This window comes from Peromyscus maniculatus, chromosome 23, assembly GCF_049852395.1.
Source record: "Peromyscus maniculatus bairdii isolate BWxNUB_F1_BW_parent chromosome 23, HU_Pman_BW_mat_3.1, whole genome shotgun sequence".
NCBI lineage: Eukaryota > Metazoa > Chordata > Mammalia > Rodentia > Cricetidae > Peromyscus > Peromyscus maniculatus.
This window is the reverse complement of record NC_134874.1, coordinates 9,707,656-9,720,607: the sequence shown is the minus strand read 5'-3', so window position 1 is coordinate 9,720,607 and position 12,952 is coordinate 9,707,656. Positions and strand designations below refer to the sequence as shown.

The window sequence follows — 12,952 nt, the reverse complement described above, 5'->3', positions numbered from 1 at the left end:
CGTGCCGGGGTCCTAGCGCCGACTTCACCCGGCTGAGCCGGCCGGAAGTCACGTGCCGCCCGCGCCGCGCCAGTGATTGGCTTGGGGTGGATTAGCTGAGGCCGTGATTGCTGAAGTGTCTGACAGGTAAACGAAGGGGGATGCTCGCCCATCGCTACCCTGCCGCCCTGCAAGCCTGGCCAGAGAGGCTTCCCCTGCGGGCGCGGTGCGGCCCTGGACCGGCCTGGGGACGCCGCTTGCGCCCAAGCGTCCTCTAGGATCGGTGTGGCCTCAAAGGGAGCGCCAGGGTGTGTGGAACCGAGACGGCTCATTCATTCATTCTATTGCATCCTGCGTGCAAGATATGCTCTGGGATTCGATGTTAGAATAGTTGTGCCGCCTGCTTGCAACAGAGTCTTGGGCATTTAATTTAGGACGTTGCATTAAGCTTGTAGATGGATACTTGAGGATGCTGTGTCTTATTTTCCCCGAGGATGAGTAGTTGGGCCAGGTGGAGTATTAAGCCAGATTGCAAGTTCTTGGGGACATGTTACATGATGACATTTACTTTCTTTGTAAAAAAAAAAAAAAAAAAAAATAGCAGGGTCCAGGGTGTAGCTCGGTGTTAGAGCGCTTGCCTGTATTTGAAGATGGTGCCAAGGAATCTTTTCTCAGCTAATTTGGCCTTCCAAAAATCCATAAACGACTTAGCTGGTCCTAGGTTGGTGGTCCTGAGAAGGCTGTGCAGAATTAAGAAGCCCTTCAGTGGCCAGTTTTTGTTGGCCTGGGCTAAGAGATGGTCTGTATGGGGAAAATACTCCAGGAAGATGAACCTGTTCATGGAAGCATATCCTTTATTTCTTTAAAGATGTTTTTTATTTTTTAATTAAGTGTGGGTTTGTGCATGTGAGTGTGGGTTTGTGCAGGTGAGTGCAGGTCCCTTGGAGGCCAGTAGAGGGAGCCGGATCACCTGCAGCTGGAGTTTCAGATAGTTGTGAGCTGCCCATGTGGGAGCTGGGAACTGGACTTAGGTCCTCTGCAGGAGCAGTATGCACACTTTGCAGGCCCTGCTTGATCTTTTGTTGGTGTGGGAGGTGGGACAAGGGGCAGGGATCTAAGAAAACTGTAGCTGGAAAACCCAATTTAGTCTTTGCACAAGTACTTGATCGCCTTTCATCTCCGCAATGCTGAGGTAGAAGGGCAGACCAGACACAAGGTCTCCTCGCGGGTCATAATCAATGAGCATGCATGTAAATGGCTGGTTAGTGCTGCGAAGAAAACAGCACAGACCCAACAGGAAACAGGAGGGAAAAGAAGGCCTCTGGATGGAGGTACTGTTCACACCAAAGATGTTAGCTGTGTAACCCTGAGCTGGGAAAGCATTCCAGGGGAGGAAGAGCAAGTATGAAGGCCTGGAGCCAGGGAAAGGCTAGCTTTAGAGTGACTGGAGATGAGTCACAGCATTGGTGGACAGTGATGGTGCTTCAGGAACAACCTGGAACCTTCCGACAGCTCGGGTTTTACTGGGAAGCCAGGGGAAGTTCTAAAATCATTTTCTGTATTCCCCAGTCAGGATTCATGATTTCCTTTTTCTTCCTGCCAGTGTGTGTGTGTGTGTGTGTGTGTGTGTGTGTGTGTGTGTGTATACACACATGCAGGGGTGTATGGATGCTCGTGTGCAGGAATGCAGAGGTGTGTGAATGTGCATATGGTATCATTCCTTAGGAACTGGCTGCCTTTTATTATTATTATTATTATTATTATTATTATTATTATTATTATTATTGACTGTTATTATTATTATTACTGAGGTAGGATTTCTCACTGGGACCTAGGGCTCATCAGCTAGAAGGACTGGGCCTAGGGGGTCCCAGGAACCCTCCGAGTTTTACCTCCCCAGTGCCGGGATTGCAATGGTACGCCACCATGCCTGGCTACTTACCGAGGTGCTGGGGATCAGACCGATGTCCTCAAGCATGTGCGGCAAGCACTTCGTCAACAGAGCTGTGGCTCCAACCCCCAGGGTCCATAGTTTGCCAGGATGACAAATCTATCAAAGCCGTAACCCGCTGCAAGTGCCTCAGAGACTAAGAGGCTGCCAGAACTAGCGGGCAAGTGGGGTCACCTGTTATAGTTACCAGTTGCACCCCCCAATTTATTAGACGACTCAAGTCATCCCATGGCCTGCTCACCCAAGTCCTTTGTGCCATCCAAGGTCTGATGCCTTGGAGGAACCCCTGCCTTGCACTTCCCTCTGAAGAGGAAGAGGAGCCGGCCTGCTCTCTGTGGGATCCCGTGACCAGGTCGCATCAGGAACCCTGAATGTCCACGGCCCATTTCGTCAACATGGAGTTCTGAAGTCCATGTGGCTCCTTGCGGCGCACCAGGTGATGTGTCTTCGTGGGAAGTCACCCCTTCACCCACTAAATGTGTGAGAGGGAAGGAGACTTGCAGGTTGACCGTTCCGTTCCCTCCGGTGGGACCGATGGGGAGTGGGAGGCCACAGAGAGGTTTGCTGATTAGTCTGAGGCCACACAGCAAGTTAAAAAGGATGGTGTCTGCTGCTCACGGCACCCCGTCTAGCGGCTGTCGGCAGCCCCATTAGTCATTTTTCCCCTTTTGCATAAGAAGCAGCTCCACCTGTGACTCTCAGTCGCCTCCCCGTGAGATGAGGTAATAACGCTCTCCTGTGGGATGTAACACCCAGGATTGCGTGGCAGAAGTGATAGAAATGTGGTTTGGAAGTTGTCAGAGAGCCCTAGTCATGTAACAGAAGAGTGAGACTTATTTTACGGTTACCATGGCAACAGGTAAGGGGTGTGTCAGGGGACGTGGCTCACATGTGTGTCGGCTTTCAGGTGCTAAGGAAAATGCAGAGGCGCCACAGTAGCAACACGGACAACATCCCACCTGAAAGGTAAGAGTGTCCCCCAACTCCAACTTCCTCCCATGTGGGGCCCCTAGGCTCTGGATGGTGTAATGAACAATACTTGCTTCTCAGTATCTGTTATCGGAGATATAAAACAGACCCAAGGGAAAATGGCTTTGCAGCTTATTTGGCGGCTTTGCATTCCTCTAAGAACATACCCCAGGCAGATGACTTGATAAAGAGAAAAAAAAAAAAAGTTTCCGTGGCTCACGGTCTTGGAGGCTGAGAGAACGCATGGAAAGCCTGGCTCTGTGGCCACCTTTGACCTCATCACCCAAGTATCACGGATGGCAGTGGTGGCGGCATGGGTCGGTGGGAGTGATTGACTTCTCAAGCATGGCTGAGAGGGCCAGGTGGAATCCTTGGAGGATCAAGTGTTGGTCCGGCAAGCCTGAGGACCAGTGTTTAGATTCCTAGATCCCACGTAAAGACTGGGTAGGCTTAGCAGTCACCTGGAATCCCAGTACCTGGGAGGCAGAGACAGGGAATCTCTGGGCAACTTACCTATCTAGACGAGTGGGAGTCAGCTTGCTCTGGCTTCAGTGAGAGACCCTGCCTGAAGAAATACAGTGGAGAGCTGTGCTCTACTCAGACTTTGCTCCTCCTCCTCATGCAGTGCACAGGTCGAGGACCTAAAGACCTCCCACTAGGCTCCACCTCTTAAAGGCCCACCGCACCCCCTAATAGCACCCCCCATGACCCCTGCCTTTACAGTCCCTCAGGGGACTTTCTCCTTCGACCTAAACCACAGCAGAGAGGACACCTTGCAGTGGCGACTGACACAGAGTAGCTGCTGTTGTCTTAGGACAGTTCTCAAACCCAGTAAGACGGATCCACACGGATCGTTGCGGCTCATTGAGTGATCGTTCCTGCCGGGTTTTCATACATAGAGACGCCTGGCCTCTGTTAGCTGCTACAAAGCACAGGGTCCGGCCTGCCTCTTGCCTCACAAGTTGCATCTAACTTTCACCAGCGTGAAGAAGGCTGGGAAGTCCAAGGTCAGGGAGCTGGCGGATCTGTACCTGCTGAGAACTGCCGCCAGCTTCCTAGATGGCTGGCTGCTTGTTCTGTGAACCAGTGAGTTTATTGGGGTCACTTTCCGGGGACCTCGAGTGATTCCAAGGCAGCTACAAATACCAAAAAGCCCAGCCCAGCAAGGGTGGGAATCACAGAAGCTGTTACCCCAGCATCCTCCCTTCAGGGGACCTTCCAGCACATATATATATACATGCCAGCTCCTTCCAGGACCACATGCAGCTGTGGGGGCACAGGCAAGTGGGTTGGGGTCTGATGACCTCCCCGCGTTTCCCTCCGTGAGCCCCAATCTTGTGTGGATTGGGTGCAGCTGTCCTGATTTCAGGACGGGAGCAGCCACACCTTTCCCCAGTCTCGGGTACTCTGTGTCACAGACGCAGATACCAGCGGTGGCGTCTTTAGCATGAAGCAGCACCTCCAGGTCTCAGTTTCTCCAGCCATAGAAAGATGATTAATGTCACAGTTGCTGACGGATGAAGGACTGTGTCTTCATGAACACAAGGACACACACAGACGCAGCATCTATCTTAACCGTTAGCTTGCTTATGGAATCTTCTGAGCTGAGTACAGCTTTGCTCTCAAGTGAACCCAGACATCTTCGGGAGAAGAAGCCATGGCAGAAAAGCTACTGTCCACCGGGCATTAAGGTGCCACTGTTAGAGCAGCCTGAAGATGAGAGACTAAAGTTCAGAGAGGGCAGGTCCTTTAGCGAAAGTCACACAGCCAGGAAATGGCAGGACTAAGATTAGACCTGTGGTCCATTTGTTCCCATCCAAATTTGCGCTTCAACTTTTAATTACACTACTTATTTATTTGGGTGGGGTGCCGGTGTCATGGCATGCGTGTAGGCCAGCAGCTTGTGGGAGTCAGTTCTCTCTCTCCACCATGTGTGAGTCCCAGGTATCAAACTCAGGTTGTCAAGAGTTGTCCGTAGTCACCTTTACCTGTGGAGCCATCCCATTGGCCCCTTTGAGAGCCGTAGTTCACCTTCTCCAATTCAAGTGGACCCAGTCCCTGGCTCTCTTGGCTCTCTAAGGTGGTGCTCTTAAGTGGTTAAGTTGGAAGTGCAGTTCCAACCCCCTCCCCCCAAGGAATATTCTTTCCCATTTTGGCTACAATCCCAACTGGATACAGGAGAGGGGCCGAGGGGAGGGAGGCAGACTGGGAAAAAAAAAAAAAGGCCTTGGTAGGTTGAGCTTTCCCGAGGTGTACTGAAGTTCCCTGGAGCATCAGGAACTCGAGTGAGCTCAGGGATTGGGGGAGGCTTTCTAGAGTCCCCTGGGATGGTAGGGTCATCTACAGCGGCCTGGGCACCTGACAAAGTGTGCGCTTTCTGAGCCAAGCCCTTGAAATGCAGAGAAAGCTCAAGTCCTTCGAGACACACAGCCGTGTTGCTGTTGCCACTAATATCGTAAGTATTTTTATCCAGAGCCCCGGGGAGGAGGGCCACACGGTTCCCAGGCTTTGGAACCACTAGGGAGGGGGCCCGGTGGGGAGAGTGATTCGGTAGCCATCTTTAAGCTGTCCCAGGTTTAGGACGATGTACCATGAAGTCCAGCTTGTGAAGGAAACGACCCTTCTCCCAACCAACCAGTCCCTGGCCGTGTGTCTCGGTGTCCTGTGTAACATTAATAGGTTTTCCAGGGGTAAAAAACGATTCTGTGGTTAAATGAGTTTTGTAAATACCAGGCTCAGGCAAATGCTTTAAACGTTTTTTTGTTTGTTTGTTTGTTTTGTTTTGTTTTGTTTTGTTTTTTTCTCTTCTGAAGATGGGGTTTCTTTTTGTGGCTTTGGCTGTCCGCGAACTAGCTCTGACTCTCACTTACTCTTTCAAACAACACTGGTTGAGCGTGCTTTGTACAATCTGCATTGTGCTTTCTGGCAGATATACAAAAGGGAGTAAGCAGTCACATTTGTCCCTGTCCCTGTCCCTGCATGCTGGAATCTCCAAGGGATTTGAGAAGTCGAGGTACAGGGCCCACTCCCAAAGACTTTGACGCATTCTTTGATGGGTCCAGGCCACCTGCATTTGTCCTGGGATCCCCACAGTGGCACAGCACACAACCAGGATCGAGGGTGTTGGGAAAGGTGGGCAATAAACTAACCACTGAGATCTGTCCCCTGTAGCAGTCCCTGGGTTTAGAGAGAGTTGGCCACTGCCCTCCCATCGAGGAGGAGATGTGTCAGCTGGCGTCTGATGGAGGCAGGATGAGCTAACCTAGATTCGGTGAGGCAGGGCTAGGGGACAGCGTAGTGACCACAGCTACCTGAAGCCGGGGACCCTTGAGAGGTGAGAAGTCCAGTGTGACATTGGAGTTTAGGGTGCTCATCTGAAACCTCAGTTTCTGTCTGTAAAATGGGAATGCTCTTGGTACCTGCCTCTAGAACTTAGCAGAGTCTTCTGGAAATATAGACTGGGAGCTCCTTAGAGGGCTTTTAGTGTGATAGTGAAATAGTCAAATATATATATATGATCAGTAGAGACCGGGTGGTACAAGGTCAAGTCCAAAAGCAGCTTTTGGGGGAAACAAGGTGCTTGAGGAAGTGAGCCAGGTGCTGGGATGTGGCTCAGAAGGTACAGTGCTCGCCTCACTCAGGAAGCCCTGTCAGTGCCCAGTACTACATAAAACCTGATGTGGTAGCGCACATCCTTAATCCCAGCCCTTGGGAGGTGGAAACAGGAGAATTGGGGGTTCAAAGCCATCCTCAGCTACACAGCAAGCTTGAGGCCAGCTTGAGACAGATGAAGACCCTGCCTCAAAGATAAATGCATACATATAAGTTCTTGAATCGGGACCAAATCTTGTCCCTCACCAGCCATTCACCTCTGACCAAGTGTCTCTTTTGGTTGATCTGTGAAATGGGGATATTGTGTATACCTAAAATCGGCTAGTGGGAGGAGCTGATGAGTCAGTCAATGAAGCACACTGGACCCTGAGCCTTACCACTGAGCAACAATCCCCCGCCGCCGCCGCCGCCGCCGCCGCCTTCCCACTTTCTCAAGACAGGGTCTCACTAAGTTGCCCAGCCTGGTCTTGAAGGATCCTCCCGTCTCATCCCCCCAAGTGCTGGGATCGCAAGCCTCTTAGAGCTAGTGGCACTGGTGACTTCACCCACAGGGACTGGATCTCTCATGGTGCTGGAGGCTGCAAGGTGCAAGGTCCACTTTCTGAAGTCTTTCCTCCCAACCTGCCATGTGTCTGTCCTGATCTCTCCGTACAGGGACATCTGCCATACTAAAGGATTGGGGTCCACTGTTTAAAGACCCTGCCCCTAAATAAGGTCACATTCTGGGGTTCGAGGACTCAGGACCACACCCAACATTTTGAGGGGAGATACAGTTGGGTTGGTCACATCATTGGTACTTTGTGTTCACAATCCCACGAGGGTGCCAGTTCTCTGTCTCATATCTGTTTTTCTGTGGCCGAAACAGACCACTCCAGGCTGGGTGAAGTTATAAAGAGAGGTGTGTCTCACCTCTTGTTCTGGATGCATCTGGCCATCAGGTTCTTTCTGGTTCACTCCCTCTTCCCATAAAGCTCCCAGGATTCAATCCTGGGGGTTATACTTGATGACCTCATCCAGTTCTAATTGTGCAGACCCCCACTCCCCTCCAGACACCATAGCGGGGTTAAGTCTACACCTTCCCGGCACAGGGATTAAACTGCAGTGTGAGTTTGGGGCCAGGTCTGACGTGGGCTTTGTCTGCTATCCCATCCTGCAGAAGCCGCAGCCAGGCGCTCAGCCCCGAGGCCAGCGTGGATGAAGGTGGTGTGTTTGAGAGCCTGAAGGCAGAGGCGGCCTCCCCTCCCGCGCTTTTCTCAGGCCTGGCAGGTGGCCTGCCCGCCAACCCCTTCCCAGCAGGCCTGGTCCTGGGCTCCACAGGAGGTGGCGGGGACGTGTTCATCCCGATGCCAGCCACCAGGGACGAGGCCGGTGGCCGCAGCACCGAAGGCAGCACCTACCACCATCGCCAATCCCACCACCACTTCCACCATGCTGCCCACCGCGGGGGCTCCCTGCTGCAGCACGTGGGTGGGGACCACCGTGGGCACTCCGAGGAAGGGGTGGACGAGCAGCCCGGGACTCCAGCGCCCGCACTGTCCGAGCTGAAGGCTGTGATCTGCTGGCTGCAGAAAGGGCTACCCTTTATCCTCATCCTGCTGGCCAAACTGTGCTTCCAGCACAAGCTCGGTGAGTCCCAGTGGGCGGGCCCTGCACTCCAGGGAACGGCTGGGCGTGCCCAGGGCCAGGGCCAGGCAGACAGTAGAGGAACCATGGTGCTTGAATGCATGCATGGAGTTCTGAGTCAGACCTGGGTTCAAATGCCAGCCCGATTGTATGATCTTGAGCAGGTGACCTCTCTGACCCTCAGCTTTCTCCTCTGTCCAGTGGGGTTGAAATAGAAACCTCTTTAGCCAGTATCTCAGTCGGATGGAAAGAGCAGCGTGTCCTAACTAAGAGCTCAGGCTTCGGGGGTCGGAACCACAGCTCCAGCCTGTCCTTGCTGGGCATGTTATTTAACTCTCTGCCTCGGGTCCTCGTGTCTCTCTAATAGGGGTTAGGTATAGACAGCTGTTCCTCTCAGTGCCCAATTCTGTCTGTAGATTCAAGCACTTACACACGGGACACTCAGGGAAGGGCTGGGGATGGCTCCAGTGAGTCAAGTGTTCATTGCCACAACACATCCAAATAACCAGAGTCAGCAAGATGGCTTAGCAAGCAAAGGCACTTGGCCCCAAAACTAATGACCTGAGTTCAGTCCTCCAGACCCATGGAGAGAACCCACTCCTACAGGTTGTGTTCCGACCATCACACACACACACACACACACACACACACACACACACACACACACCCCTCTGACAGAGCCTGGCACGTAGCAGGTACTCAGTTAGTGGGATGGGGACTTGTGTGGTACTTAACCAAGTACCTAGCCCATAACTCATCATTTCATGATGGTCTCTGGAGTGTTGGTGGTGCTACTCTGCCCTGCAGTACTTCCAGACTGTGACTCGGTTACTTCTTCCCATACAAGACAATGTCAGGGGCCGGCAAGGTGGCTTAATGGGCGAAGGTGCTTGTCTTGCACACCTGATTTGCTGAGTTCGATCCCCAGAACCCACGGTGGAAGAAGAGAACTCCTGAAGGTTGTCCTGACCCCCACACATGCACGTGTGAGCCTGCATTCAGGTACTCACACACAATAATAATAATAATAATAATAATAATAACCAAAACAACAAAAAAGAAAATCTCAAGATGAGGCCATCCTTTGTTTCTTTTGTGTGTGTGTGTGTGTGTGTGTGTGTGTGTGTGTGTGTGGTTTTTCAAGACCGGTTTCTCTGTTTAGCTTTGCGCCTTTCCTGGAACTCACTTGGTAGCCCAGGCTGGCCTTGAACTCACAGAGATCCACCTGCCTCTGCCTCCCGAGTGCTGGGATTAAAGGCATGCGCCACCACCGCCCGGCTCCTTTGTCTCTTATTTTCCACCCTCTGGGGCGTTCTGGCCAACTGTGTCACCCCCTCCTTTCTGGATCCCCAATATCACTATCCTTCCCTGCTCTTCCTCAACTCGGAAGCCAGCATGTCCTCAAGTCTCACCCTGAGTGCTGCCAAACTTATGTCTAAGGTTTTTGTTGTTGTTGTTGTTGCTTGTTGTTTTATTTGTCTTTTGAGACAGGTCTCGTTTGTAGCCTTGGCCGTCAGTAGAACTGTAAGTTTGTCGCTGAGGCTGCCCTTGAACTCTCAGCCATCCTCCTGCCTCTGCCTCCCCAGTGCTGGAATTCTAGACATGTGCCGCCATACCTGGCCTTGCAGCTTGTGTGATTCCTGCATGTAGTTGTTTGAGACAAGGTTCCTCTGTAGCTCGGCGGAGATCAAAGCTGGTGTCCCCTGCCGCAGTGTCCTGGGTGCTGAGGTCGTAGGTACGGCAGGTGTGCACCGCGGTGCCCAGCATCAGTGGACTGTGTGGTTGTCTTTAATTTACATTTGTTTATTTAATGTGTGTGTGTACATGGGCCCAGAAATATGTACAGTGGCACCGGTTTGGAGGCCGGAGGGCATTTTTCAGGAGTCGGTTCTGTCTTTCTACACTGTGGGTCCTGGGGATTGAACTCAAGTTGTCAGGCTTGGCAGCAAGGCCCCTTTACCCGCTGAGCCGACTCCAGCCCTGCTTATTGTCTAATCCAAAAGGAGGGTATTTAAAGAAGAAGAGAGAGATAGAGATAGAGATAGAGATAGAGAGAGAGAGAGAGAGAGAGAGAGAGAGAGAGAGAGAGAGAGAGAGAACCAGAGTCACCACCCTTCCCTGTTTCTAATGCGGAGAAACACTTCTGTTGGGTCCATCTAAGAATCCTAGAGAACACCTAACTCTAACAAAACAGTCCTAAGCCAGTCCTGTCTTAGCCCTGTCCGAAGGAGCACAGCAGGCTTTGAAGGTCCTTCAAGTCATTCCCCAGGAGCAAGCCCAGGCCGCAGACTGGCGGACCGTGGTGTTTACATGAGTTGTGGGTTCGGTCCCGTTCTCCCGTCTGCCTGACGGTGGGGAGTTTCACCTCCCTTAGCATTGTTCTGCTTCCCCGTGGCCTCCTGTGTATGTTACAGATAACTCCAGGTTTATTCTAGAGTGGACAGGGTTATGCATCCCACAGAGTCACTGCTGGAGGTTACCTATGTGCACTGCCCCTCCATGAGCTGGGTGCTGTGAGCTGTCTGTCCGTCCATCACACAGATGAGGGAACTGGGGCTCAGAGAGGGCCAGTGACTTGCCTGCACTCACACAGCAGAAGTGGCAGAGCCGGGATTTGAACTCTGGTCTCTCTCTGGCCGCTCTCCACCCTCTCCCCAGACAAGAGCGGCTCAGCCTTCTTGTGGATGTGGCTCATAGCCTAATCCCTGGAAGTCGGTCTTCCTCCCCTCAGTCCTTAGCTTGCCAACTCCAGGGACATGTTGGATGACGTTTTCCAGCATTGGTCAGGGTCTCGGGGGTAGGCTGGAGAGGTCTGAGGGGGTGGAAGCCAGCACATCCCCCGTGTTACCCTGTGCTTCCTACAGGCATCGCTGTGTGCATCGGGATGGCCAGCACCTTCGCCTATGCGAACTCCACCCTCCGGGAGCAGGTGTCGTTGAAGGTGAGTCCCCCCGCGGCTGCCAGAGTGATGGATTTCCGCCTCACAGCTCTGCAGACTTGAGATCTGACACAGGGCGGTCTAGGCCAAGGTCAGAGTCGTAGCAAACAAGGTAGAAGGTGAAGACCTACACCCAGGGTTGTCCTCTGACCTCCGCCTCTGCGTGCAAGCTGTGGCCTATGTGCACCTGTAGTTACAAGTCTATATGTCTTTTCTCATATGCACACAATTTAAAAAAACAAAACAATAATTCAAGGCGGGCGGTGGTGGCGCACGCCTTTAATCCCAGTACTAGGGAGGCAGAGCCAGGCGGATCTCTGTGAGTTCGAGGCCAGCCTGGGCTACAGCGCAAGATCCAGGACAGGCACCAAAACTGCACAGAGAAACCCTGCCTCGAAAAACAAACAAACAAAAATAAATAAATAAATAAATAAATAAATAAATAAATAAATAAATAAAACAATAATTCTACCCACTGTCAGGCCCACAGTAGTTGCCGTGGAGCTGTAATCCACAGGCTCCTCTCTAGAAAGGGGGTTCCATTGCTCCCTGACTTCGGAGACCCCGAGTTACTAGCTCATCTCTATGACAGTGGCAAAACAACACATTCCTCTGACTTGAGCTGGCCTCGGTGGCTGCACCGTTAGTCCCAGGGCCCAGGAGGGTGAACTGGGAATACATGAAGGCCAGGAGTTCCAGGCCTGCTCCCAGGCAGCCCAGAGGGCTGACAGCCAGCAGGCTACAGTGTGCTGGACTACTAAACAGGGCTGTTTGGCAGACTGGGTGCGTCCCAAGTATTGTCATTGATGATTTTCAACGTGCAATGGGTACATCAGACCATCACCCCGTCTTAAGACAAGGCACCCTACCAACTCAGACCCATCGAGGTGATTAACTAAGATAAAGCATGGAAGAGGTTGTGCCTGGCCTAGAGGAAATACTAAATCGATCTGTTTTGCAAAACTGCTTTCTGCAGAGCAGGTGGCCTTGTGATGGCCCCTGTATTCTGCCCAAAGCATGGATGCATCCCAGGTCCCCTTTGCATGTGAGATCCAGGGCTTGACCCCCTCTGTCTCATCTTCATGCAAACCCTTCTGGTAAGAAAACCACAGAGTGACCCACCCCCATAGAGGGGGACACTGGGGACTGGTCCTGTGCCAATGCAGTGTCATCACCATGGTGCCTGGGCTTAGGTGTTAAGGGCCAAGAGGATACCTAGATCCATGGAGGAGCCTCCTGGGATGCTTAAGCTCCATGAATACACAGATGACATTATGTCTGTACATGCATATTTTGTTTTGAGGGGGGTGTGGAGGAGACCTAGTCTCACCATGCAGCCCAGACTGGCCTCTAACTCTGCGTAGTTCAGGCTGGCTTTGAACTTGCAACCCTCCTTCCTCAGCCTGAGTGCCAGGATTACACACTGTACGCGCATGTTTTCTGTGAGCAGGGTCACAGTGACTGGCCTTAAGCTTAGGCATCTGGCCTCTCTTGGTCCTTCGCTTCCTGCCTTTATGGGCCTTCCTAAACTAAGCTGGGACCTGCCATTTATTAGCGAGGAGAAGAGACTGCCGAGTGAGTAAACCTCACTGACAAGAGCTGTCTGTTGGTTGGAGGTGGTGGTTTCTGGGAATGTGCGTGCAAGTGCGTGCCTATGTGCCTGGGTGTGGAGGCCAGAGATCAGCCCCTGTGCACTGTGCGCGGTCTTCCTCCATTCCTGTCCATCTTATCTCTGGAGACAGGGTCTCTCACTGATTGGCCGAGGCTGGCTGCCAGCGAGCTCCAGGGACGCTGCTGTCTCAGCCTCCCCGATGCAGCTACAGGCACCACCACACCTGGCTTCTTCCCTAGGAGCTGGGGACTCAAACTCATGCTGGTGC

The 12,952-nt window shown here is 52.4% G+C and overlaps 1 protein-coding gene across 3 annotated transcripts in view; it reads left to right on the top strand.

Annotated features, from left to right (window-relative positions):
- Positions 1-5: 5 nt before the first annotated feature.
- Rnft2 (ring finger protein, transmembrane 2) overlaps positions 6-12,952 on the top strand; it is a 59,766-nt gene continuing 46,819 nt past the window's right edge. For 2 of the 3 annotated variants that reach the window (XM_006970803.4, XM_076561086.1), the window contains exons 1-5: positions 6-126; positions 2,195-2,366; positions 2,838-2,896; positions 7,668-8,137; positions 10,999-11,075. In XM_006970803.4, the coding sequence (XP_006970865.1) occupies positions 2,343-2,366; positions 2,838-2,896; positions 7,668-8,137; positions 10,999-11,075 (630 nt within the window). In that variant the 5' untranslated portion in view covers positions 6-126; positions 2,195-2,342. Of the gene's footprint in view, positions 288-2,194; positions 2,367-2,837; positions 2,897-7,667; positions 8,138-10,998; positions 11,076-12,952 lie in introns of all 3 variants that reach the window. The other variant, XM_042268476.2, reaches the window with a different exon arrangement.